Genomic DNA, 27,829 nt, shown 5'->3' on the forward strand with positions numbered 1-27,829 from the left:
TCTCTGTGATTTCAGCTCCAGTTGGCCCTTGTTTGAGGACGGGGTCAGGATGTGAATGCTGGGACTCTGCCAGCCTCTCTGAATCCCTCAGACCAGAGAGTTCTGGTATAATAACCAGTCAGCAGTAAATCCTATCACGAACACTTATACGCTGAGGACACCTGAATCATATCTGTTCATCCACCTTTGCATCTTTAAATTACAATTTAACTTATTGAGACCTCATTAGTTGCTAGCATTTTAGCTATGTTTTGGATTACTACTGGATTGCTATTGGTACGATAAAGTTGGGTCCATCAGTTGGTCATAGACATCGTAACCTCATAGCCTGCTCCGGTTCAAGCCATTTATACTTGTGCGCTTGTCAGTCTGACTCTGTAAAAACACCACCCAAACGCAAGTCGGCTAGTCTGAGTCTTTTTTGCCAGTTGGGTTCATTTTTGTTTCTACTTCCTGCTTCACTTTCAACAATGGCGACTGAAACATTTGCCAAAATTTTGCCGTAATCTCGCTGAGTCAGTCGAGTCATACAAATGTTTGTATCTCCGAACCTCCTCAGTTAACCTCTCCTCGATGTGTTCCATCTTTATTGATCCAAAACAACAAATTCAAAAAGTCTGGCTCCTTAGTATAAACCGCCTATTAGTTATTCATTTCTAACTGAAATGCAGTAATCCGGTGGATGAGAGGCAGCCTGTCATAGCCAGACTCAATTCTTGTATGATTCTGGTGACAGAAAATAAAGAGAAAAAAATACCTCTTCATGCAAAAATCTTGAGCCACTCTGTTGAGAAATGATTATTCTCCAGAAAATATCTGGAGCATAATCAATTTGTGCGGCCTGGCAGGCCGTAGCTGGAGCATAATCAGTTCTCAGTGGAGTGACTCCAGATCAATTTTCCGTCACAAAAGATTTATGGGGCAAGTTGGTCTGGCTTCCAGGCTAGCCAGGAGGTTAAAGCTAAATATCTTTGGAATATGCTGATGTTAGCATTTATCTCAAATTATTGCAGCGACTTGAATTACAATCTGCTTGGGATTCTTTCATTAATTACCTTTGCGCCTCTTAAAATCTTGTGATATAGAAACATAGAGCTGAACATAGATACAGCCAGACACATACACTATATTACCAAAAGTATTCGCTCACCCATTCAAATGATCAGAATCAGGTGTTCTAATCACTTGGCCTGGCCCCAGGTGTATAAATTCAAGCACTCAGGCATGCAGACTGTGAAACAAGACATTTGTGAAAGAATGGGCCGCTCTCAGGAGCTCAGTGAATTCCAGCGTGGAACTGTCATAGGATGCCACTTGTGCAACAAATCCAGTCGTGAAATTTCCTCGCTCCTAAATATTCCACAGTCAACTGTCAGCTCTGTTATAACAAAATGGAAGCGTTTGGGAAAAACAGCAACTCAGCCACGAAGTGGTAGGCCACGTAAAGTGACGGAGAGGGGTCAGCGGATGCTGAAGCGCATAGTGCAAAGAGGTCGCCGACTTTCTGCACAGTCAATTGCTACAGAGCTACAAACTTCATGTGACCTTCAGATTAGCCCAAGTACAGTACGCAGAGAGCTTCATGGAATGGGTTTCCATGGCCGAGCAGCTGCAGCCAAGCCACACATCACCAAGTGCAATGCAAGGCGTCGGATGCAATGGTGTAAAGCACGCCGCCACTGGCCTCTAGAGCAGTGGAGACGCGTTCTCTGGAGTGATGAATCACGCTTTACCATCTGGCAATCTGATGGACGAGTCTGGGTTTGGAGGTTGCCAGGAGAACGGTACATTTCAGATTGCATTGTGCCAACTGTGAAATTTGGTGGAGGAGGAATTATGGTATGGGGTTGTTTTTCAGGAGCTGGGCTTGGCCCCTTAGTTCCAGTGAAAGGAACATTGAATGCTTCAGGATACCAAAACATTTTGGACAATTCCGTGCTCCCAACCTTGTGGGAACAGTTTGGAGCGGGCCCCTTCCTCTTCCAACATGACTGTGCACCAGTGCACAAAGCAAGGTCCATAAAGACGTGGATGACAGAGTCTGGTGTGGATGAACTTGACTGGCCTGCACAGAGTCCTGACCTGAACCCGATAGAACACCTTTGGGATGAATTAGAGCGGAGACTGAGAGCCAGGCCTTCTCGACCAACATCAGTGTGTGACCTCACCAATGCGCTTTTGGAAGAATGGTCAAAAATTCCTATAAACACTCTCCTCAACCTTGTGGACAGTCTTCCCAGAAGAGTTGAAGCTGTAATAGCTGCAAAAGGTGGACCGACATCATATTGAATTCTATGAGTTAGGAATGGGATGGCACTTCAGTTCATAGAATGAGTAAAGGCAGGTGAGCGAATACTTTTGGTAATATAGTGTATTTAGGCTATTCTCATGCCATGTTATAATTTCTCTTCTTAGAGATAAGAACAAAGGAGCAGTTTGATTTGCTAAGCATCGTTGACCAGGAGACAGGCCCTTATCTGTACGGGAAATTGCCATTTATTGTCGCCTCTTATCAGAAAAAGATAAACAATAAAATAAGAAAAATGTGTTCTGTTTTCAACCAAGCTTAGTTATCAGGGAACAAGATTGATTTTTCTTTCTAAATCTCACCCTCACAGCTAGGTCAGAAGCATTTAGGCTTTTTTATGGAGGGGGATACAGCGAGGGCCACATCACTAAGTGGCTCTGTTTTATAGCTGGAGTGAGGCTCATGGGTGGGCCCTTTGCAGCATCACCGATGCTCTACCAAAGTTGTAGTCTTATTAAAATGAATAAGGAGGCCTCGTGTTGTGACGCACTGCTGCTATATTCCTGACGGTGTGTGCAAATCACTGCAGTGACACTTGCAACAGCCCATCAATAGGATTTAATGGCGATCTTCGATTCCCAAGCCGTTTCCAAGAAAGTCACCAAATCCCTCCAATGGTGTTCCTCTCTAAGACAGCTCCTTCCCTTAACATCACCCAAGGGGATCGTGACCGCGTGCTCTATTTTCAGGTCCACTCTTGGCTTGGTTTCAGATTATATAGAAGAAGTGAGCTATGCATCAGCTGTTAGAGCGAGGAGACTGGTATGAAAGCCATATAAGAGTGTAGAGGCAATCACAGCGGAATGAAATAAATATTAATCAGCTGGACCAAATACTGCCTGCTCTTCTTTTTACGGGGGTTACATTCACAGACTTTGTTGGGTTCTGCTTGTCAAAGACATGTTTGTGACACAGCGGTCCAGATTACAGAGGACATAATCATACAGTCTATGTACACAACCAAGAACTGGGAGAAATTGATGTTTTGCAAGGACCTACATTTGTTCACATCCAGTGCTGCAATTTGGCTTAAGCAGTGTTGGGAAGGTTACTTTTGAAATAAATATAGTAGTTTGCAGGCTACTAGTTACCCTATTAAAATGTAAGAAATGCAAGAAAACTATTTTAATTACTTCACCTTAGTAAGAAATAAACACAAAGTATAGCCAAGGCTAATGATAATGCTATTTTTATCTTGTGGGGAGCATGAATGCACCAAAGTTTACTGCTTATCATCTAACTATGTAGACATTTGACACGGTTAAGGATGTTAACTTCAGTGCACTACACAAAAGGCCAGGGGATGACCATAGTCTTTAGATTTCGTCCACCGGGAACCATGAAATGCTGCGGCCATCTACTTGAAGCTATTTTAAGGAATAAATGAAACCCCCCTCCTCCTGGTTACAGTAGAGGAAAAGTCAGAGGATCAACAAAGTAATTAGAGTGTATCCTCCAGGGACCTAGAATATCTGTGGTAAATGCCACAGTAAACTATGTAATACTTGTTGAGCTATCCACTCTGAGGTACAAATGTCAAATTTTTAATTGCACTGTTGCAAAAGCAAGGGGATTTATCTCCTGGGGACCATTGGAATGTGTGTATAAAAGTTATTAAGTAAGTTATATAAGTTATTTCAGTATGGACGGGGAGGTTCTGAGGTGTTGCTGACAAACAGACACAACTGCCGTCCACTGGAAAGTTCTGAAGGATTGTGACTCTCCAGTTCTCCAAGGTGTTTTACAAACAGGAAGGTCTTAAAGGTCACATGGTTAGACTGGGGGCCTGTTGCCAGCATCCAAATTATGGAGTAACATAACTCCATATGCAAATTACTCCATGCAGGGATGCGGGGTATATGCATAAAGCAAGCTGAAAAAAAAAAGAAACAAGGCCCTACTACGCCATCTCCTCCAGCGAGACATTAAAAGCAATGTCTACTGTGACGAGGCATTTTAAACTGGCACCAAGGCAACAAGCTTTTCTCTGAGGCAGAAGTGAGTTTGGGGAACTACACGCTGCCTATTTCTAATTTTTTGAAGATGTCTGACTTGTTAAAGGATCACTCTGTGCCCGCAGATAGCTCCTACAAACCTACAGATTTCTATTTGTCTCTTTTCCACAGCCATAAATCCTCATTTAGGTGAAGGGTGACTCAGTGACTGGAAAACATAGCGTGTAATTATGTCTGTCATAAACAAGGCTCACTATAGAATAGTGTGTTGACTTCCACTTACTGGTGTTGTGACTCCAAACAGGGCCCAGGGCTGTCAACAACATGTTAATATTGTTGTGAAAATACACCACGGCATCATGACGTGACGCGGCATGTTGATGAAAAGTATAATTGTAGCCTACTGTGCGTGAAATGACGGAGCTAATTTATTGGACGTTTGTCTTGTTTGGTAACGCCCTGGTCCGCTTTCAGGTTCCCAGTCCTGTGTGGGATGTTAACGGACTGGTGGCGCGTTGAGGCTGAAGGAGCATGGTGAAACACCAACCCTTGCAGGTCTACGAGAAGCAGGTCTTTGTGTCCTTTGTCACTGGGATCTATGGTTGCCGCTGGAAACGCTACCAGCGTTCCCAAGACGACAGCTCCAGGGTAAGATAACACCTCTGATCTGTAAGTAGAGATATCACTGGAACAATCAGACAAAGTCAAGTATTATTTCATGCGTGCTATATTACTATTATTAAGCTAAATTCAAACATATGGATGATACACTAGCGGATCAATACATGTTATGCAGGAAAATAGGTCAAATGATGTTTGAATAGTTGAGGTTTTTGCAATAGTAACCTCTGCAAGAACCTAACAGTAAAATGATAAACACTTGATAAAAAATGATAAAAAATCATTTAAATTTTTGCTGCAACAGACATATTTTAACTACTGATGTTTCAGTTCTCTTAATCAGGAAGAAGGCTTTGCTTTTTAAGTCTTATGACAGAATTATAATTGAAAAAGATGCTCAACAAATATGGTGATTGTAAATGATTGTGTTCATCATAGAGGTTTCAAGCACAGCATCTATCTAATACGCAGTCAGCCGACTCTGCTATTACTGCAATAGTGAAAATGGAAGTGGCACCAAAAGTCTGACAATCACAAGTCTGACAAGCTAAGAGGGAGATGTATATGTGCATGTGCAGTGCTTACCTAAATGATAGTTTAATAAAGGCTTAGTTATTTTCTTTACAGTAGGTTTCTGCACAGATCCAGCATGCAGTATTGAAGTGTCCGGGCCTCCTGTACATAGCGTGCACGGAGCAAAACAAAGGCTGATAATGACACAACACGGTCCTGCTGAGGCTGCACTGAAACCTGAGCTCACCTACGGAATAAACGAGCTATTTTCCATTTTGTGATTCTGAAGGCCAAAAAAGTAGGTCAGGCTTTGTGAAAAGGACACAAGAGCAGCCTAATGTGCACCGTACATCCAGTGATTGTAGTGTAGCGTCATAATTGCACCCTGTTCATCCTTCCTTTTTACCAGCTATTGTTAACGTAGCTCTTTCGGCAGCACCGCATGCGCGTTCTATGTTCTTCTTGGAACTGGCCGATGTTTATGCGATGGGAAGTTCAAGCGTATGATTTTGCGTTGTTACGGCTGCACATATATCATCATCACTGGAAAGGAGAGTAGATAGTGTTGTCAGGGATGTTGCTGTCTATGTTGGTATGCATCTCTGGCCATGGCCCTAATGAAAAGACTTCCAAGGCTTGTAGTGCTGCATTGTACATTCTGCACACTTGTAAACAACTGCATGCAGAAAGGTTTGTCATCACAACATGAGTTCATAATGATGGCATCTTGCTTGGGGCTGAACAGCTTGTATGGGTTAAATACAAGAATCCAAACTAATTATTATGTGTTACTAAAAGCTGAACTTTTTTTTTTATCTTTATCATGGTTTTTGTCAAGTATCTAATAGATTAGAAGCTTTACTTTTCTATGCATAACTGTTTTAATGTATATGGACATTGGAGAATCTTGTTAATTATAAAGCTTTCAAACTAATCCTTTAAACATTGATGTCATGCAAGTTTTTTCCTCTTACATTCCTGAGGGACTTCTAGACCAGGCCCTAGTAACTGGGCAAAACTATCTTCACAATAAAGCGATTAAAGGAAGCAGTGCAGAGCTGGGACGTGTAAAGCGGAGCCAGACACCCAGCTGTGTTGGATACCCACTGGGCAGCCACAGCTCCTGCTGCTGGATGTCTTCTTTATCACAAAGAGCCAGCGGCTCGGCCATAAATGAGTCCATTTACTGAATGATGCGCTGACCAAGAGGAAAATATACGAGCCCACAGCTGCCTCTCCTCCCTGTCTTTCTCTTTTAAAAAGTTTCACGAAGTCACGAAGTGCTTGAATATAGTCAGACAGGCTTGAGTTCATGCAGAAGAGTTTTTTTAGGGACACTCCCTAAAAAGAGTTTTGATTCATGATAATCAGTATTCGGAGCGTTGCTTCTGCTACTTGGTGTGAGTAGTCATAATGCCACACATTAAAGCTGGATCAAATGACTGTACTGAAGATTAGGTGCCAGCTTAGTGATGAACCCGCAGAGAATTATCCCCCAACATAACAGTTTTCTTCAACTCTGCAAAGAGGTTTCAGCTCATAGCGTCCTTTCAGCTCAGTCTCAGTGTCATCGGCCTCATTTTAAAACCGACAGGACTCTGTTTTCGGTGAAAAAGCTCTTATAAACGCACTGACAATACCAGTTGTCATGTGCACTTGCTTCATGCTCAGTTGACCCTGACCTCGTCTGATGCTGGCTGGTCTGTGCAGCATGTATCAGCGGAGAAAAGAGGGAGGTTTGAAGTCAGCACAAAAATTAGGATTGATGAGCACTGTCAGAAGTCGAGAACCAGCAGTTCTAAATGGAGAAAGCAGCAGATGGGACAAGGTTCCCTTGAAAATGATTTGCACTGTGCAGTTAAAGGGGCCTTGATAAAGGATGGCAGTTGTCTCTTTAATCTCTCTTACTGCAAACCGATAAGCAGCTTTTTGGATAATATTGTTTTGATGATTTTTGCACAAGTTTTAGGAATTAGGTTGATATGTGACCAGGTTGCTGTATTTCATATTCAAGAAAAAGGATGAAAGTGCAAAAGAGAACTCCGAAAGGCTTGTCTTCTTCACAGTTTTCTTCACCGAGGAGATTTTCTCAGCCAGGGATTTCTTTACTTATTAGTCACAACCCCAAGGATGACCTCCTGCTGAAACTGGAATCCTAATCTGATATACAACTGGCCTCTGAAGGCAGCGTATAGATAGACAAGGGAGAATTACAATATATATAGAAAAGAGAACATCTCAGTCCTGTCTGTAGGGGAACAAAGTTGATTTTAATTGTTTGACTATTGAAGACATTCTACACAATATAATTAATTTAAGTGCAGGTGTTTCTCTTCAATTTGAGCCCAGTAAAACAGAGCTGAACGTAGAAAATGTACGTAAATTAAAATGAATCATGACAGAGTTGCAGAAGTCACACATTGTGTTTGGACATGGAATTTTGTATTTGTCTTTGGGGTACTTACTGTATTTCTGTGACTAACTGTGGAGTCAATAACTGTGGAGTCTATAGAGGTGACTCCCACCTGGGACACTCTTTGACAACGTGACACTGGCTCAATGCCTCATAGCCATTTACACTTAGCTCCAAGAAGCTGCTAAACCAATTAAAAACAGCCTCAGTCACTTGTCATATTTCCACATCTAGTGTCTTCCTTTCACTGGACAAATCCGGTTACAACATACCTCCTGATTCATATGTATGACCTGACCTCTCATCTTCCGGCCAAAAGTCAAATGTTTGACGAGCCTTTCCGTGTGGGCTCAACAGGTCCATCAGTGCAGCCATTTGCTCTTTACCCGCACTCATATGTAATTATCTCCCAGCGTCTTACATAAGCCGCTGGAAATGGTGAGTCCAGGCGCGGTGTGGTGCAAAGCTGATCAATGCTCAACAGGGATCTGTTGACTGGCCTATCATTCTCTACACCTCCCCTCACATGTTTTTAGCTCTTAATCCTGTTAACTACTGGAGGAAGAGTCCTTGAGCACTGCACAGGATATCCTCTATACCTTTGTCCCACATGTCTGAACAGAAGATTGTCCAGTACGGAGCATTTTCATTAAACATTTGCTGTTCAAAACATCTGGATTAGAAGAGGCCATTAGAGAAAAAAAAAATGTAAAAAAAACATAAATGACAACACCTTGTATCAAACAGCCCTATTTTGGTCTCAATCAACTCCTACGGGAAATATCTTGGTCTTTAAATTCTCTGCTATCTTCTCGTACCTATACACTGACTTTTCTGTCTGTCTGCTACTGTGCAGGACAAGACAGGGCTGGAAAGGAACAAAGTGTAGTAGACACAAATCCCCATAATATTTGGTATGGGTTGATGGAAGCGGTCTTTTAAGGGCTTTGCAGTTCTTAGGTAGCAGGTTGAGGAGTCTATTGTCAGAATGTTTAATAAACAAATGAGAGAATTTCAGGTTCCTTTATGTTTCTACTCCTCTACATTTAAGAGATAATATTGAACTTACTACTCCCCTACATTTATCAGGTTTGATTACCAGTTACTTTGCAAATTAAGGTTGTTGCATCTGAAATGACTGGTCACTTAACAGAAACATTTATTTTTAAGTCATTTTTGTGCTTTCACAATAGACCATACATTCAAAGTGATGGATCCCCATTCCCTAAATGTATACAATAACTGACTCATCAAATAAAAGAATGACATGAATAACAATCATCCAGATTGATCTGTGATCTATGAATGATGACAATAATCTAATGATACTTTTTCCTGATTATACTAGCATTTTAATGTCTTTTCTTACGTGTTTACTCGATTGCACATAAAAGTATGGTGTCATGTTATGTTTACTCAAGTAAAGTAAAGGCACACCTGCCTGGGGCTTCTGAAAACAACAAATTGAGAGCTCTGAGAGCTATAAAGCTGTTGAACATAAAAACAAAATAAGTGTCTGAAATGCTCCATACATCTGAAGTGGAGCAGTCGGTCAGCTCAGGCGCCAAGTCTCTTTACAGCTGCCTCAGTTGAACAACATCAATTGTTAGTGCTGTTCTTTGCAGTGGGAGTGTACATGGTTCATCATCCTGTGCAGTTCTTTCCTCCTGCTTCTCTTCTGGGCCTACTTCTGGTTGGTGGCCCAAAATGATTTCAACGACTTCAACTGGTGAGTCAGAGTTTTCGTTACGTGGCTTTAGTAATTAGTGAAAAGCTGTTTGTGACTGACATGTTTGATACTGATGGAGATAGTTTCAGATGAGATCACAAACAGCGGGCGGGGTGACCTTATCACAGCAGGGCAGCAGCGGGACCCCCTCCTACAAATGCATCAAGAACTAATTGCATTGCATAAGTTGGACACTTGATGTCTAAGAGATGTCTTAGTTCTGTGTTGTTCCGTCTTCGTTGCGTTTAGTCATACATAGCACCACAGTCTTGGAGGAACGTTGTACGCTGTATAGGGTTGGAAAGACAATAAAGACCTCTGGAACTTGATCTTGACCGTGGTGGATAACTGATGCAAACTTGCATAAGAATGAATTAGTCCACCAATAAACATAGATGAGTCAGCCCTTATTGATTGCTTCTCCAGGTTGGTATACAACCGCTCCGGAGAATGGAGGGATGAGACGATCCCCATCCTCGCATCCACCACTGTGGGATTCAGCTACATCACTTTCTTACTGGTGAGTTATTTTCAGATTTCTAAAATTTCAGCAGGCGCTTATTGCTCAGTTGAGATGCAACTCACTGAATCTTGCTCCTTTTTCAGATTTTAGCTCTTTTCCATATATCCTTGGGCCAACAGCTGAACCTCTACTGGGTTCACAAGGTATTGTGTAATAGCATCTTAAATTGATGCCTTGCATCTTCTCTTCACACGCTTTTAAAAATAAATTCTCGTCTCCACAGATTGGTGTGTTGGCCACGCTGCTCACCACTATCTCTGGCGTCGTCTCTGTTGATGACATCTGGGGAAATGAGTGGGACATCCTGCTTGTGTCTTTGCAGGTTGGTCTAAAGTCAGAATCACTGTGCTGTGACCTTACTGTGGGTTTTACTTTTGATGTTGGGTTACTTCTCCAATTTCTCACTTAAACTAAAAACAGTTTATGGTATTAATAGTATATTAATACATTTCCGCTGAACTGATTTTATTTCATAGCAGATTCCCTAAAGAGACAACAGTTAACATTGTGACTGAGGAACTTAAAGTGACAGACAGATAGAAAACTCATCCAGTTTGTTTGGGTTTTGAAAAACGTTTGGGAACATTGGGACATTTTTGGACATTTCTTTTGACTTTCTTGTCAAATATTGTAAGTAGATTGAAAAGAGTTTCTTATCTGTTTGTTAAACAGTTATCTAAACTTAGCATTGGAAAGTGGAGTCAGTGCTCCAAGTAAATAAATAAATCCTGGACTTGAATGACCTGAGCATTTATACTTCTGGATAGTTCTATATCATAACACATATAGTCAACATATTGTCACTGGCTCATGTTGGAGTTGGAGCTAATAAATAACAACAGTTACCTTTATTGAAATCACTGCAATGCATAGAGAGAAGACTTCAGAGTAGATGGTGTGTAGGAGGCACACATTTTCTGTGCTAGTCCGACCAGGGAGAGATGTGAACATCCAAATCTTGCTTTAGTAGGCAGCTTTGTATAGAACCAAACCAGCTGTTCACATCTTCACATCTAAGTCTTTGCAAAAAATAACAATAAGTCCCAGAAGAATTTTCTATACATAAAACGTATGTACTATAGAGTACTTGAATGTTAGCGCTTCTTGTATAAATTAGAGCATTAAATTATTCTGAAAGAGAATAAACATCACTATTAACACCCCAGTACTGGTCGACAGCCACATCAGTTCCTATTGGCGCCCTGTCATCGGAGTTAAAATCTTCTACTCCTTGTTTCTGATAAATCCAACTTTCTATATTTGTCTTTTGTTGCCAGTCCACAGCACCTTTCCTGCACATTGGAGCCCTGGCAACAGTCACAGCTCTCAGCTGGTTGGTAGCTGGATATGTGGTGCGCAGAGAGAGATCCAGTAAGTGTTGTCTTGTATTTTCAAGAATAGATTCCTTGCCCTTGCTTGTGGGCATTTCTGCCTTTGATGTCTTACTCCCAGTACAAGGTGCTCTCATGCAAAATTTCAGTAACTGCATAAACATATTCCAGATGTTGTGTGGTATAGTATAAGTGTTTAACTACATACATTCCTCTGCGTAATTGATTTTCCAGTGTTTTCCTGTAATTGTCTGAGCTTCCCGGTATAAGTAGATTGTTTACCCTTTTGAAGAATCCTCTGAGACCCCAGAGAAATTACCAACTTAAAAAGATAACCAAGACTTGTCATGCTGAGTGGGTGAATTGATATGATGGTGAATGAAGTGACTCTTAAAAACTGCTTTCTGCTCTCTCATAGATGTCCAGATGATGGTGTTGGTGACTTACATTGTAATCCTCCTGGCTCTCTTTTTGGTACCACTCACTTTCACCTGCCCCTGCATCATGGACCGACACAGCCTCAAACCACCGCCGGACATCATCGGCCGACGAGGAGCGCCTATGGTGAGTAGGTGCTCCAGCAGAGTCGTTCCAGTGGGAGCGCATTGGATTACCAGGTGCTCTCGCTGGTGTTCTACATAGGATCTAATAGAGAACGCAAAAATAACATTTATTCTTCCTGGTTTCTATGGTGAATTTTCTCTTTAAGAATTGTGTTATTATGTGAATGTCAACATACCATGTCACTGGATCAGTTTGTGTACCATTTGTGTTAGTATTTGTGTACTTTACAGCTACAGTACACAGGCCTACACTATTGTCAGATTCAGTGAGCATGAAAGTCTGTGAACACTTTCACATCTGGGCAAGCAAATACTGTTCCAGATGACTGGCTGAAAACAAATGCAGTGTCGTTCGGAACACTGTTTTCCTGCCCTCTGAAGGCACACACACACTTACGCAATCACATGCACATTCGCACACACAAAGGCACACGAAAACAACCTGGCCTTCAACTCTCTGTAATGTAATCTCTGTCAATATACATTTAAAATCAGTACCATCTTAAGTAAGTAGATGATACTGTGTTCCATTACGTCAATACTTATTGCTGCATTGCTTATATGTGCTCTAACCTAATGGAATAAAGCTGAAAAAGCACCTGAAACACCACGATTACACACCAAAGGCCTTACGTTAACTCTGTCTGTGTATTAGAAATTGTAATGTAAGGTAAAGATTGTAACTCAAGGGTTAGAAGAGTTATATAACTGTCTTAAAATGCACATACCTCTACCTGCTTTGCACAGTGTGAACAGATTACAATCCACAAACAATCTGTGATCTTAAAACATCTTTAAACTGTTTGTCTGAGCAGCCTTTAACTTAGCTTTACAGTAAGTTCACTGCAGTGTAGACTACTTCTCCGGTGTGTGTGTGTATTATATCTACTGAAAAGACTATAATAAATTGATTAACATCTTAATACATATGTATATTAATCTTAGCATTGTAATATGTTAAACATCAGAATTGTCCAGCCTCGGTTTTGACCAGCTATGTAAGAGAAGGTCATAAACATTCTCTTATGTCTCCTTGACGTGTGTTTTCTACACACAGTGGCTGACAGTAGTCTACCTGTCTGTCTCTTCTTTGCTCTAGCTGGCTCCAGAAAACACCATGGTGTCCTTTAACAGAGCCCTGCAGCACGGAGCCAGCTCCCTGGAGGCTGACGTCACCATCAGGTTATTAATCACACCTTAATAACGTTCTAATCCTGGGTTATTTATATTTCATGCATTCAGTGGGCTCTGAAGTTCCACGTTTAGATTCCAGCTGAGATAGAAGTCATTTGGTGGAAATTATTCAATCTAATGAGAGCGATGACAAGGTTGAGTGTTAAAGCGCAGATACACCAAACAACATCCCAGAAATAACTGTCCATACCAGCAGGTGGCAGCAGTCTGTATTACTCATTAAAAAAGGGGAACGCCAATAAGCTAGGACACAAACATTGCACATTTCTAGCTAGCAGTTTCTTTGTCCCAGATGGCGATGTCGTTGTGAAACCTTAACCTTCTCTAAGGACCGTCTTGACTTGTTTGCTTGCTTTCATCACTTTAGTTTATCTTCTCATGCACTGTTTTACCAAGCTGAACAGCCAATCAGAGGCCCCATTCAAACCTTACATTAACATCTGTCTTGGGCAGTCCGATTGCAAGTGGCCAGCTTTAAGTGCCCATGTTCACACCTGGCATTAATATGCGTCTCCACATGCGTCCCAAGCCAGCACTTCAGATCCAATCTCAGTTTGATGCTGTGTATTCAAATACCAGCAACAGCTGCCGTCTCTAATAAATCGCATCGTTGTGTCAGAACCAGAAACAGCTGTTGGTTGTGCGTGCATCACGTCATGGGAAAATGATACATATTTTGGAACAAGCTGTATAATTATAGAAGTTATTATTTATTTATTTATCTGTGATCAACCAGACCAAAGGAATGTAATTAAATGTGTCCCAGGCCATCTTTAAATGTGGTTTGAGATCAGATCACTGAAATACACCCTCAGTACATCTTGGGTGTGTTTACACAAGTGCTTTTAGTTGGCCACTTGTGATCGATTTTCCCAGGATAGATGTTTATGTAAGATCTGAACGGGGGCAGAGAAATCTCTCTCGCCAATGGGCATGCGGGTCAGCGTGGTCAAGTGGTGTGAAAATTCAGGGGTCCAAGTAGTACTGGACAGACTGCAAAAACTAGGGCCATGGAACATTGGTTGGTGAATGACAAAACCTGGTGACGTCTAACTTTTTATTATATATTCTTTATTGTAGACGTACTGTATTGTATTGTATAAACTCAATCACCATTAAAGTACCGTTTTGTCTCTTCTAGTGTGGACGGGGTTCCTTTCCTCATGCGAGACCGAACCTTGAGACGGACCACAGATGTCAGTAAGGTTTTTCCAGGCAGACAGTATGAGGATGCCTCCTCCTTCAACTGGACAGAGATACGCTCCCTAAATGCAGGCCAGTGGTTTTTGGAGGTACGGAAATCCAACTCACCTCAAAATACCCCATCAGCTAAAAGATAAATGCATTTTCCTCTTGAATGGCACATCATTCTCCATATCCCATATGCGACCTAAAACTTAGATAACTGGGTGTTTGCAGTGTAGTTTTTCGTGTTTAGTATCATAAGACAAGAACCAAAAAAAAAAAAAAAACACACACACACCAACACACGTGCTGTCCTATGCTTCCAGAGTGACCCCTACTGGACAGTAGATACCCTGACAGCAAAAGAGCGGAGTAGGATAGGCAACCAGACGGTTTGTGGTCTGATGGAGATGCTTCGTCTGGCGGCCAGGGCCAACAGCTCTGCGCTGCTCAACATCCGCAAGCCTCCACCAGAGCACCCACGCTACCGGAGCTGGTTCATGGACACTCTGTGGGCTGTGCAGAAGGCAGGGATTTCCCAGAAGAGGGTGAGGACTGTAGGTCCCTCTTAATAATTGTTTGATAGATTAAAGGTGCTGCTTGTAGTAGTTTTACCCCTGCACATCACATCTAAACAACTGTTAATGAGCAGACTGACAAATCTTATTGGGTTAATGTACAATGAATTTACTTTACTTTAGCCACTGTGGAGAATATTGTGGGAAACAGGACAGCATTTTGTCAGTCCTTAGTAACACTTAGTAACACCAGCTAAGAAGAGAAGGATAAGCAGCTCAAAAAATAATAAGTTGTAGTACTTTTGGTAGGACAAACATTTTTACCACAGCCACATTTGGTAAATACTGTCTATGCATGTATCGCAGCTCATTAGCCAACATCATATTTCACCTACAAATAGCACCTTAATACGTAGTTATGGAACTTGCCATGACGTGCATAATGAATTTGGTCTGATTAGGGTCTTTCCATGTCAAATGTGTTTGTGCCAGGTGACGTGGACCCCAGACACGGACAGGGGGAGGGTGCGAGGGCTTCAGCAGACCACAAATGAGAAGCTGTCAGTGGAAGAGATAAGGCGGAGGGGAATCACAAGTCTGACCCTCCACTACAGCAAAGCCAGCCACAAAGATATACAGTAAGAGCAGGCAACTATACTGCTGCGTCGATTATTTTAACTGTCCACCTGGTGGGATTAGCGTCTGTGAAAAGCAGGAAACCACTGCAAGGCCAAAAGCATAAAGTTCACAGCATCTCTGCCTGCATTATTTGATTATCTACTGATCTGCTACAAATTATCACTGCCCAAAGTTAGGTCCTCCAGGTTTTGGTCCTAGTATTGAAGAGCAGGCTTATGTCAAAAGCTGCAGAATTTAAGTAATTTCACCATTTATTAGGTCTATCTGTAGATTAAAATATTTAATCCAATTAATCGCATGATTTCCAGAGTAACTGGCTTTAATGCAAAAATAATGTTATTGTCGAGAGAACTGTCATGCAGGGCTTGTCTGGTCTGCAGTTTGCATATTGTCACTCCCACTGTTTTTATCACTTCCTGATTTCCCAGAAGTGTGGTCGTAAAAGGTCGTAAAAATAACGTGTGTGCGTTAATCGTGTGCTAAGAAATGAATGGTGTTTGAAAGAATTTGCCAGAATGCGTTATTAATATGTTAACTTTGACAGCCCTACTATAAATACATCTAACACTCTGTGCATACAGTGTTATAAAGCTCAAGCTCAAGATAGTCTTGCTTATATATTTGGACCAGTCTGTCAAAGAAAACTGGAAAACTGAAACACAAACAATAACTTGTATTTGCTTATAATTTTTCTGTAAAAGAACAGACTGACCATCTAATCAGTACAGCTCTAGAGTGGTACAGTTGTGTATTGTGAGGTCACTAGGGGCATCAACAACAAAGTTTTGCCACTGAGCCCCTCAGGAGGTTAATTCAGACATGACTGTGGGGTGCAGCTTAAAGGCCCAGATGGTCTCTACACCACTGAATATTCATCACTAAATCAACATAACTGTCCATAGAAACATCCAATGATATTATCTTTTAAAAGTTGAAACCGTGGATGATCTACTTTGGGAATATATTGGTGTGGTTTGATCAGATTTCATTGACTATGCTGGAAACTTTCACAGCTATCTTTGAGTCAAATGGTCTTCCACTTGTGTTCCTTTATTTGAACATGTGATAACACCTTCTCTAAAGCTGCCCCACCACGTCAAGATGGAACAAATGAGAAAGCCAGACTTAAAATGATAACTTATAAAATAGCCATAAGTATTGTTTTCAGATGACAGTGGGGTTCAGTTAGAAACTCCATCGCTCACTGGAACAAAATGATGGAGAAACAAGGCCTTTAAGGAACATATGAAAATGTACAAAGAGCATATGTGCATTCACGACATAGACTGTATAAATATGGACGGCGAACTGCTCCTCAAAAGTGAAGCCAAAGCAAGTAGAGCTCCCCCTAGTGTCTGGCTGCAGTATAGGTCATAAGCTCCACCCCCTCCATGTTAGTGGATAGGACTTGGGCCAAACTAAAACAGTAAAATAAGTAACAGTAAAAAAAATTTTCAAGGATGGTTTCTGTCATTTTAGATAGTTAATATAATGTTGATGCATGTTTAAGTGTCTACCAGTTGCCACTACCAGCGACTACCAGTTGCCATGCCAACTGCTCCATAAAGCGGTCGTGACAGTTGTAAAGCATATAAATAAATAAATAAACAAGTAGTGTATAATCCAACATTTCCTCGTAACTGGTGGAGGAAGAGCAGAGCAATAGTATTAATTAAACAAAAACCTGAGTGAGTCTCCACTCTCGAACCGTACTGTGCAGACTCTGACTCCAAACTTGCAACATGACGCCGCCCGTATCACCAGGAAAATAGCGTCAGTTTGACCAATGCACGGAAGTGCTGACACGTTGTCCATGTTTATACAGTCTATGATTCACAATAAGACAGATCATCTCTACAAAACTTACATGCTTGTTGCATCTTTGGTACATTAATGTAAAGTTTCACAGTGCACACAATATATTCCAGTGACTGCAGAATGATCTGTGCCGAGTGCTGTGACGAGAGAGTAACTAAGTAAAAGGAAGCAGACTTTATTGTCAGCGTTGATGTGTATTTTCCTTCCCTCAGAGAGTATCTGGCCAATAATGTGAGTGTGACCATCTACCCAGTGAATGCGCCCTGGCTGTACTCCATTCTGTGGTGTAGCGGGGTGCCTTCTGTGTCCTCTGATGCCCCCCAAGTCCTTCGAAAGGTGCCTTACCCCATCTGGCTCATGGTAAACAGCTCTCCACTCCCCTTCTCTCATCTGGCACCACACACACATCCACACAAACAGACAAGGTCGCACAGTGAGACTAGAGGACAGCAGAAGAGAGGACAGAGACTGACGAGGGGCCCAGCAAGACTCGAGGGCAAGGACGTGGAGAAATACGAGGGAGCTCAGCAGCAGGCTTTAGCTCAGCGTGGCGTTAGAGAACAACAGGACCCTGGGAAAGAGTCTCAGACACAGATCTGAAGTAAAGAGCAGCTGTCCAGACAGAGTCTGTGTTAGCTTCAGGGAACTGGTATGTTGATGGTGACCCCCAGTGGTGCCAACTGGAAACTACTCTTCATTTTCTCTTGTCTTGCAGAGCCGGAACGCTTACAACTTCATCTGGATCACTTCAGATCTAGTCTCCCTCGCCATAGTCATAGGAATTTTCTGTTTCCAGAAGTAAGTACAAATTGGATTTCAAATCACGATTTAACTCAACCTCACATAGCTTAAATGCAGAAGCGCTCGGAATTAAAATGTTAATACAGTTTCTAAGCCTTTATATGGATATTCTCAATGAGCACCACATATTTTAGTATAAAGCAGCTACCCTAAAGAGAAGTAAAGTGAATGTTTTGGGATAATTAGTAGAGAGGTTCGAGCTAAAAAGGTTGTGGATAATTAAATGGTCAGTTTGACGAAATATAACCTAAACAGAAAAAAAAAGGTATTCCATTTACCATCCAGAGCTAGTCATCCCCAAATATGGATTAAAAATTCTGCAAAAAAGACGCAGGTGGTGTTTTTATTTTTATTTGGTTAAACTGCCCCTTTTAAAATCATCATCATCATTTTTTTATTTATTTATTTTTTACTCAAGTGAACTGTGATAGATGTTGCAGTTGTCATGACTTTCTGTTGTCGGAGCATTATCGTAGTGCCTCATGTAGTTTTAACATTAGCCTCTGACTGGGCCTGAACTAAACCATGGTCTTGTCCAGTCTGCTGCTTCTACACTGACTGTCCATTCTGCTCTTTTCTTTTCTCTTTTCTCCTGCTGTCTTTTGTCTTCTTTCCACGTTTCTCATCCACGCTGCAACCTCTCACCGTCTCCCCGTCCTTTCTTTCTCCTCTGACATTCTTACTTTGTCTTGTGCTCTGCCTGATCTGCATGCAACCTTCCTCCGCTGCCCCCTGGCATCTGTCAGCTATCATATGATCAGGTAACTGCTGCGTCTGCCTTGGCCTTTGTTCTGCCTCCTTGTCTGTCCTCCTTGTGCTTTTTCTTTTCACCCGCACTATACCGCTAGTCTGATCCCTCCCCTCCTTTCTCTGTAAGTGTTTACCTCTTCTTTACCTGTGTGTTATTTGATGTTTGCCACTGTCACTGAATTTAAAGCGGAATTACCGTTTATTACAACCTTATTTCTAGCATAAAATACGATCGTTTACTCACTCATTTAACTTTGGTGTCATTTGGAGTCGTTGATAAGATATTTAGATACAGCGGAGTGACTGGGGCACCGAAATGCAGCCTCTAAATAACACATTATCTGCCACATAACTTGTTCATTTCACCAATATTTTGTTATGATGCACTAGTGCTATTCCCCGTTGAGTCCAGAGTTACCTGTTATCATCATCCGGAGTCTGTAGATTGACCTACAAACGTCTGACCTGGATGAGCACTCGGAGTTTATATGTAATTTGCTACTGCTAGTTTTTTGCAACATGACTGAATATTTGGGCGGCACAGTGGCGAGGTGGTTAGCACTGATGCCTCACAGCAAGAATGTCACCGGTTTGAATCCATGGGCCGGCTGGCCTTTCTGTGTGGAGTTTGCATGTTCTCCCTGTGTCTGCGTGGGTTCTCTCCGGGTACTCCGGAGAGATATTTTTCCGATTCTGAGGTTGTGGACGACGACTTTGTCTATGGTGGACGTCCTTACTGTTTTGAGCCAGAGTATACGTATGAGGAGCCAGTTGAAAGGAGGATACGGAGGCAGAGAGAGGAACAACAACAACAAAATATTGGTGAAATGAACGAGTATCGCGGCAGATAATGCGTTACTTAGAAGTTGTGTTTCGGTGCCCCAGTCACTCCCACTATATGGAAATATGCGCCGCTCCGCTGGATCTAAATATCTTCCGAACGACTCCAAATGACACCAGAGTTATATGTGTGAGTAAACCATCGTATTTTATGCTAGAAATGAGGTCCAGGTTGTACAAAATGGTAATTCCCCTTCAAAGGTACGATGAGCAGCTGTAATAACTGCCTCTATGTGCTTGTAATGGTTTGTGTGTGCCATGACAGGTGGAAGATGAGCGGGTTGCAGAACTACAACCCAGAACAGATCATGCTGAGTGCTGTGACACGACGGTCCAGTAGGGACGTCAACATCATGAAGGAGAAGCTCATATTCTCAGGTGCAGCTTTTAGAGCACTCACACATGGAAATGCAAAGTAGTGGTTGTAGATGGACAAAAAATTATAAATCCTGTTGGGGGCATATATTCAGTACATTTAGCTTGTATTATAGCATGTAGCCATTAGTAAGTTTGTATTGTGAGTACACTTACACTGTTTTTCTTGGCTCCATCTGCACATATTCATATTCTTCTAAAAAATACAGGCTAGCAGGGTCCTTGTTTACTTGCCCACTTTGCAAATCCAATGAACTGAACCAAAGTCATTTGCATCTGTTGTTGTAAAAGCTCCACTATTATAAAAACTCGCTCAGATGCAAATTTGGTACACGACCTTTTGCCTAGAAAACGTGAATAGTTTACTAGTAACACAAAAAGCCATGTGCTCTGCACACGCCTATGTAAATCATGTCTGCGAGAGAAGGTGATAATGCTGTTGTATAAAAATCCTTTCATCCAGCTAAATCAACAATCTCTCGCTATAATATAAAACAAGTGAAGCCTCCTTAGTCATTTTTTTTCTTTTGTCTTTTTCAGAACTTAACAATGGTCTCGGCAGTACAGAGGAGCTTTCTCTGTATCCTGAGAACGGTTACGCAATATACTCTCATGGAGGCCTCGGCCGCTGAACAAAACACCACAACCCCACAGCTGGAAAATCTTGGACGTCAGTATGCCTGTGAAGGTTCTCAGTCGTCTGGGTCATGGTGTATCCCAAAAACAAGCTGAAACAAGGGCAACTGGACTTGTACGAAGTCAACAAGTCCAGTTGCTGCTGTTGCAGATTGTTTTTTGGACTAGGATGTCAGTTTGACTTTTCAGCTTGGACAGTGATTCAAATGTATTTACTTGTTAAAAGACACAGAGTGCACACCGGTGACACAGATCTGTTGGTCAGCTTTGTCTCACAGTGACTATTATGTGTCTAAATTAGACTGCTGACAACGTCCTACTGTGTGGCCTATTGCTTTATCGTTTTTTTAAATGTTCAAACATATTTGTACACTGGACAGTGATTTCATCGTCAGTCTTTCATCATGTGACACATGAAACTTGGTAGACCGTTTTTTTAAATACAGTATTCACCGATCAGCCACAACATTATGACCACTGACAGGAGCGGTGAAGGACATTGACCATCTTGTGGCAATACAGTGTCCTGCTAGGAAACTTTTAGACCTGGCGTTCGAGTGGTTGTTACTTAGACATGTACCACCCACCTAGACCAGACTAGACCAGGCAACCCCACCTCATAGCAATGACACACACAAAAATGGTTTAGGAATGACTCATGTAAAAACATGAAAAACAGCACCTGGCCTCCAAATTCGCTAGATCCCAAACTGATCAAGTATCTGTGGGATGATCCACAGAGGCCCCTCCCCTCAACCCGTAGGACCCAAAGGCCCTCACTAACAACATTCTGTTGCCAGACACCACAGGACACCCTCAGAAGACCCATGTCCATTCTCTGATGAGTCACATTGGTAGACCTACACAATATTAGCCAGGTGATCATAATGTTATGCCTGATCAGTGTATTTTTTTTCCCATAATTCTCAGTAAGACTGACAGTCTAAAACATGTTCCTCTGAAATAGTTTCACATTTACCTTCTAAAGCTGTTATAATTAATCTACTCATTAGAAAAATATTATTGTTGTTGTGTACTAAAATGAGAAAATGTCAAATTCATCACTGGAGACACATAGTCGGTGTGTGCCTGTTGTGTCGTCACTGAAGGGGTTTTGCAGTTATGGGGAGTGATGGGAACTGGACTGGAAAGTGGAGTTAGAAATTTTATTTTGCTAATTATGTTTGAAACACAATTAAAAAAAAAAAACAACAACTTTGGGCCAAACCCTGTGTGAGTACAAGACAACGTAATATATAATTTTTGCTCTGCTCCCATGGGTGACCTCAAAAATGTTATCTGAGCTAATGAAACTGTACTTCACTGTTGTTTTATAACCGAGGAAACATGCCGTGGAGTGTTCTGTATTATAAACTGATGTAAATACGAGTTATTTTACAAGTTTTTATTCGTTTCCCCTCTGAGAGGATTTTCAGTGGTTTGGACATATGAAATGTATATTTTACGTTTGCATTCATTGTCATTACGTCCTCTTTTTAAGTGTGACAGACAGATTAGGGCATGTATGAATTTTCATGGGGTGAGTTGTTTTTGGGAGGTTTATATAAGTATATTATTTCCAGTGTTGTAATCTTTTTCCTGCCTCTTCTCTGCCACACCATGATTGTTTCACTTCATAGTCATATTAACTGTTACAACTTTCACATGGCTGCCTTTTTGTTAAGTTGATGGGCTTGTAGAAAACCATAGAATTTATTGGTCATTCAGATTTATTGCAGGGGTACAAATTTCAAGTGTCATCTACATTTGTAGCTGCAGACATGTTGACTGTGATCATTTCTTCTTGAAAATGTGCAGATGTTTTTTTTTGTGTAAAAATTTGTAACAAAAGATTTAAAAGTATTAAAAGTTGAAAGAAAATTGTTGTTGCTCCCTAGTAGTGCGTCTGTGTTTTAGTCAAAAAGTTTTATCCAGAGTGAAATGGAGTGAACGGTTGGGTGGAAATTTTGTCCAGGCCTGATGTATATTGTTCACTCTGATTTCAGTTTCAAGTGTGGGATGAGCTATCAGGTATATTTTAAGTTTCATTCTAAGTGGCAAATGTTGGCTAGCTAATATTCTCAAATCAAATGGTAAACTTACACATATAACTTAATCACACTAGGGGGTCCTGTATCCTATTCTATTTATATCCAGTTCAAAATCCTGCCCGGCCCACTACACAACTGACTGATTTTACTATAGGTAATAAATTCACTTCAAACCAGCAGATGGAACATCAGCCAAACTATAAGTACAAAAAATTAAGATATCCTCAACATGGTTTCTGGACTATTAAATCATTTTTAATTCATTACGTTGATGTTAATTAGAGCTGTTTGATTGTGATTAGTTATGGTTGCACTCATTTCCACAATAGTTTATCTTCTCTTTTGAGAATTACACATGACAATATTAACTCCTTATACGCGGTTTATGCGTCTGTGTCAATCTGACGGCATAGGTACACTAACGCCTGATGTGCACCTCCCCAGAAAGTGACGCAGATCGCAAGAGCTGATTGGTCTGCTTGGTAGTACCGTGTTTACGCTTTAGTATTTACAGCTGCTTCTCCATCTCCACTTTTGATTGTTTTGGATCAATAAAGATGGAACACATTGAGGAAAGGTTAACTGATGAGGTTTGTGAGGTTATATGGTTTTCAGCGAAATTTTAGCAAAAGCTTCAGTCGCCATTGTTGAAAGTGAAGCAGAAAATACAAAGTGAAGCAGGAGGCAGAAACAAAAATGAACCCAATTTACCCTATTTACAGAGCAAGCCAGACTAAAGAGGGCACAAGTATAAATGGCTCGCACTGGCGTAGGCTGTAAGTTATGTTGTCTAAAGTGCACTTAAGGTATCTGTGCTCGTCCGTGGTCTTAACCAGATATGGTAATGCCAAAAATAATGTCATTATTGGGCCATTTTGTCTTTTGTAATAGTAATTTAAATGGTTTTGGGACTAGTCAGTCAGCCAAACAAGCAAATGTGGGTCAGTAGGTAGACTGACCCACACTGAACTGAGTTCCTCTTAGTGCTTGCGTGTCAATGTGTGTGTGTATGTCAATAGGTAGAAAAACGTACTATAAATATATCTTAATTTTTTTTTTCACTATTGTCTGATATTTTTTGGATCATTTGAGTACACTATTAAGTCAATAGTTGGCTGATTAAATTGTTAAATAACTGGATTATTTTTTTTAAATACAGCCCTAATCATCTGGGGTACTTAAAGTAGTCCAGTTTTTGGTGGATGACACTCTTGTTATCAGTGCAGTTTGTCTACTGAAGTGTAGTGTTCCCCACATTTATAGATAGAAAATACATACATTCTGTGAAGTGAATCTCCCTAAGGACGCTCTAATGTGAGACACTATGAAAATATAACTGCGCTAAAAAAGAAGAAAAAAATTCTTGAAATGTTTTATTTCAGAAAAACATATGCAACCTACATATACAACCATTCTGTTCCTTCTCATTCAGTTTCAGAGGTAAGGGCCCAGCATGGGCTTTTTACTGTACATCTTTAGAAATTACAGTTTTAGGAAGTAAAAAAAATCAGCTTTGGGTTTACAGGCAACTCAACAACAACAACAAAAGAAATAAAACAAGGGGAAGTTCTGAATAGATTGCTCTCATGAAGCTGTCATGTTATTCCTCCTCCGTGCTGTTGTCTGGGCTATCAGATGGTATGTGGCAGCCAGAGTCTCTTGTGCAGTTGTTCATATCTGCCTTCATGCCCTCGCTGGAGGTCTCGGCCTCCCGACTGGCCTCATTCTTCAAATAACTGTTTGCTGCAAAATGGAGAAGACAGGTTGGTCGGATGTACTGTACTGTCACATATAAATTACCTGTAAGTCTTTCCTTCCTTTACATCTATTATTCCTTTGCATTAAAACTGCTCTATCCTCAGACGTACTTTTCAGGGTTATCCTTTTATCTGTAACCTCTTCAGCTGCAGCCCAGATACCCTCCCAGTATTATCTACTTGAGCTGTTACGTTACTTGTCCTTTTTCTTTTTCGGAATCCAAATCTCCCAGCTTTTTTTTTTTTTTTTTAATCATACCGTAAAATTTGTGTGATGCCACGGCCCTTGAATGACCTTGTCTGCGTTTTCATAACTCACAGCACAGTTGCTGCAGGGAGTGGACAGCGGCGAGCAGACGCTGCCTATGCTCTGGATCCGTCACATTCAGCTTCGTCAGGTGATGTTCGCTCAGCCTCATCAGGTCATCTACTGTCTGGTAACCATTCTGCTGCAGAGATGAAGAGTACTCCTGAAAAAGCAAGGGAGAGACTCAAAACTCAGATGAATTATTATGATATAATGATTATGTTGAGGCATGGAATCCAACACAAAGGAATAAAGTACCTCTAAGCTGAGGCGCTTTAACACTTCCTGAACCGTTGATTTGTGTCTCACTACGTGTGCATCCCCTTGTCTCTCAGAGCTCTTCTCCATTAGGACGTCCACATAAATGAACTTGAAATTTCCTATTCTGCCATTCAGCATCCCCGTCCATATTCCCATGGGGGGTTTGGCGATGATATCAATTACATCTCCCACCTGAAAGACAGCATAGTTCAAATTTATTACATTTATTTGTCAACTAGTTTTCATGAAAAGCACTAAAAACAGATAAGATGCTGTGTGCCAAATGAGCTATTTTCCATCTGCAGTTCCTTCAGACAGATTCTGAAATAAAAAAAATTAAATACGAAATGTACAGAAGTCTAAATTTATCCTCCTCATTTATACTAACCAACATATGGTAATGCTGAGGCATAAGGCTGTCCTTGGGTACAGTGTTGGTTAACACTAAATGCTCAGAGGATGATGTAAATTCTATTTATCTTATTTTTTTAATTTTATTTTAACATGCTAGTTAACCAAAATGCCCAAAATCTTTTTCAGCTTTTGGGTTTGCCAGGATCATCCTCTGGGGAAAAGGAATGCGTAAAGCAGGTTTCATGCCAACAAGCTACCCTGTTGTTGTGCTATTTAAGCTAGGACCAAAGTCTTATGGACTAACACTTAAGCGTGGTCATTTCATTCATTTTTGTTTCAACTTCCTGCTTCACTTTCAACAAGTTTTGGCAAAATTTTGCTGAAGACGAGTCACTCAACTGTTTGTATCTCCGAACCTCCTTAGCTAACCTTTCCTCAATTTGTTCAATCAATTTGAAAATTGTGAGATGGAGAAGCATCCGGAAATACTGAAGTGGAAATGTCTACTACCAAGAGAACCAAACCCAGCTCTTGCTGTCTTTGTCCCACATTTCTAGGGAGGTACACGTCAAATTGACGCAGAAGCATACAGCTAGCATTGCTAAAAACACCTCGATTTGCCCAGTAATCATCATCATAAAACTTGGCATAATAAACCCAAATTAATACAGTCATGCAGTCTTTTTATTCCATTTCCATTTACCTCAAGAGCTGTTTACCTTGAGTTTGAGGGATTCAGTGTCGTACGGACTTGGCACAAACCCCGTATGGACCTTTGCTCTGCCACAGAACTGTCTTGAGCACAATAGGTCGTCCTCCAGCCTCAGACTGTCTCTGTTACTGGAGCAGTCTGAGCCACTGGTGACGCCACCTGAGGTCAGGAAAGGGTATGATAATTAATGTGATTAATTGTAACAGAGTAGTTCATATATCAGCAACAACAAAGCACAAGTCATGAGATGGAGGTTTTTGATTTGTCAGCAGTTAGTGTAGCGTGACAAAGTGAATCTAAAGAGGAGTAACAGGATACACTACAAGACTGCATAATTCATTAGGTTGTGGTGTGAAGAGCAAACTTGATTCTGTGTCCGAAGGTGCTTACTGGAGGAGCTTTGTCCACTGTTGAGACTGTAGAGGCTTTCCAGGGAGTTACTGGTTGACCTGTGTCCTTTGGAAATTGGCTTTTCATGGACAACCTCCCTCTTGTCCGCTTCACCATTTTGCACGTTGTTGTTCTGTGCAGTAAAAACACAGAGATGCATTTTTTACTGTCCTCTATTGCACACACTGCGGGTTCTCTGTCATCATCTCTACCTCCTTTGCACTACAGGAATATGGGACAAACTAAAGGGAAAGCTAACCAACCAGAATGCTGAGTCAGGCTAAGCCGCTATGTTTGATTCCTCATGTGACAGAACAGCTCTGTAGCCCCATTTAGGCCGGGACACGCAGCTCCGCTGGCAAGCACAATACTTAATCCTGCGAGCGTTGCCTATCTTTTTATAGCAGAGACCTAGGAGGTGAGTGGTGAGAATAATCCCCAACTATCTGTGCTCACCTTTTAACTTCCTGTTCCTGTACAGGGACTTTTGCACCACGGAGCACATTAGCAGCAGTCCATCAAAGTGCAAACTGAGATAATGTGCATTCATTCTAGCGGGATGCTCATGAACTACATCATTTGCAGCTTGCAGATAAAATAAAACATGACGTGATTTAATTTGGTTCTGAAATTGTTGACTTTTCTAGAGCAAGAGAGAGCAATTGGAGGACAGTCAGGCAAAATACTACACATATCTAACGCAACGGAGCAGTACAAGCAATGACATGCTTTATCATATAACAGCTTAGTTGGATTCATGAGTAGTCTAACGTTTCACAAATCTTTAATTGCACTTTTACAAATCAACATTTGGTAAGCTGTATACTAAAGGCCAACTCATGGTTGTGCGCAACGATGCCCACTTTGAATGCTGACTCAGGATATGCATGTGATTCCCTTTATTCATTCCTCATCCGTGAGGCTGTAATCTTGTAGAGTGACCCATAATAGTGAAAAACTACATATTTACACATTTAAATAGCATTTAAATTTTTTTAGTCATAGTTTTTGGTCAGAAACTAAAATATGTTGAGGTTACTGACATGGACATCTCTATCTTTCTCCTCCCGGCCGGCCTCAGTCAGATGGATCACCCCAAATGAACTGGGTTCTGTTTGCCACCATCCACTTAGTGCTTAATCTGGGGGTTCCATGTTCGGAATTCCATAAAGCGCCTTATGACCATTTGAATCATTTTTGACACGATATATAAAAAAGGAACTGAATTTAATTAGAACTATAAAGTCTGAAGAAAGTGCAATTAATATAATTAATTGGTACCACC

At 41.2% G+C, this 27,829-nt stretch overlaps 2 protein-coding genes across 3 annotated transcripts; one reads left to right on the forward strand and one right to left on the reverse strand.

Moving 5' to 3' along the window:
• The first annotated feature begins 4,773 nt into the window (after window positions 1-4,773).
• Window positions 4,774-22,935, forward strand: gdpd5a (glycerophosphodiester phosphodiesterase domain containing 5a). 2 transcript variants are annotated; one of them, XM_084565342.1, is made up of 15 exons: window positions 4,774-4,911; window positions 9,436-9,539; window positions 9,966-10,059; window positions 10,146-10,205; window positions 10,286-10,384; window positions 11,340-11,433; window positions 11,812-11,957; window positions 13,056-13,138; window positions 14,292-14,442; window positions 14,662-14,892; window positions 15,346-15,491; window positions 17,523-17,670; window positions 18,026-18,108; window positions 19,967-20,079; window positions 20,617-22,935. In XM_084565342.1, the coding sequence occupies exons 1-15, from the start codon at window positions 4,795-4,797 to the stop codon at window positions 20,706-20,708; spliced, it is 1,761 nt and encodes a 586-aa protein (XP_084421468.1). In that variant the 5' UTR covers window positions 4,774-4,794; the 3' UTR covers window positions 20,709-22,935. The 2 variants fall into 2 exon arrangements, with proteins under 2 accessions (XP_084421468.1, XP_084421469.1); XM_084565343.1 differs by having other exon boundaries at window positions 14,662-14,883.
• Window positions 22,936-24,363: 1,428 nt separating this feature from the next.
• samsn1b (SAM domain, SH3 domain and nuclear localisation signals 1b) lies at window positions 24,364-27,005 on the reverse strand (the record flags this gene model as incomplete). Its single annotated transcript, XM_084564280.1, has 5 exons — window positions 26,545-27,005; window positions 26,162-26,313; window positions 25,086-25,280; window positions 24,840-24,990; window positions 24,364-24,506 (listed from the first exon to the last, which is right to left on the reverse strand). The coding sequence occupies exons 1-5, from the start codon at window positions 26,702-26,704 to the stop codon at window positions 24,364-24,366; spliced, it is 801 nt and encodes a 266-aa protein (XP_084420406.1). The 5' UTR covers window positions 26,705-27,005.
• Window positions 27,006-27,829: the final 824 nt, after the last annotated feature.

This window comes from Chelon labrosus, assembly GCF_963514085.1.
Source record: "Chelon labrosus genome assembly, chromosome: 17".
Taxonomy (NCBI): Eukaryota; Metazoa; Chordata; class Actinopteri; order Mugiliformes; family Mugilidae; genus Chelon; species Chelon labrosus.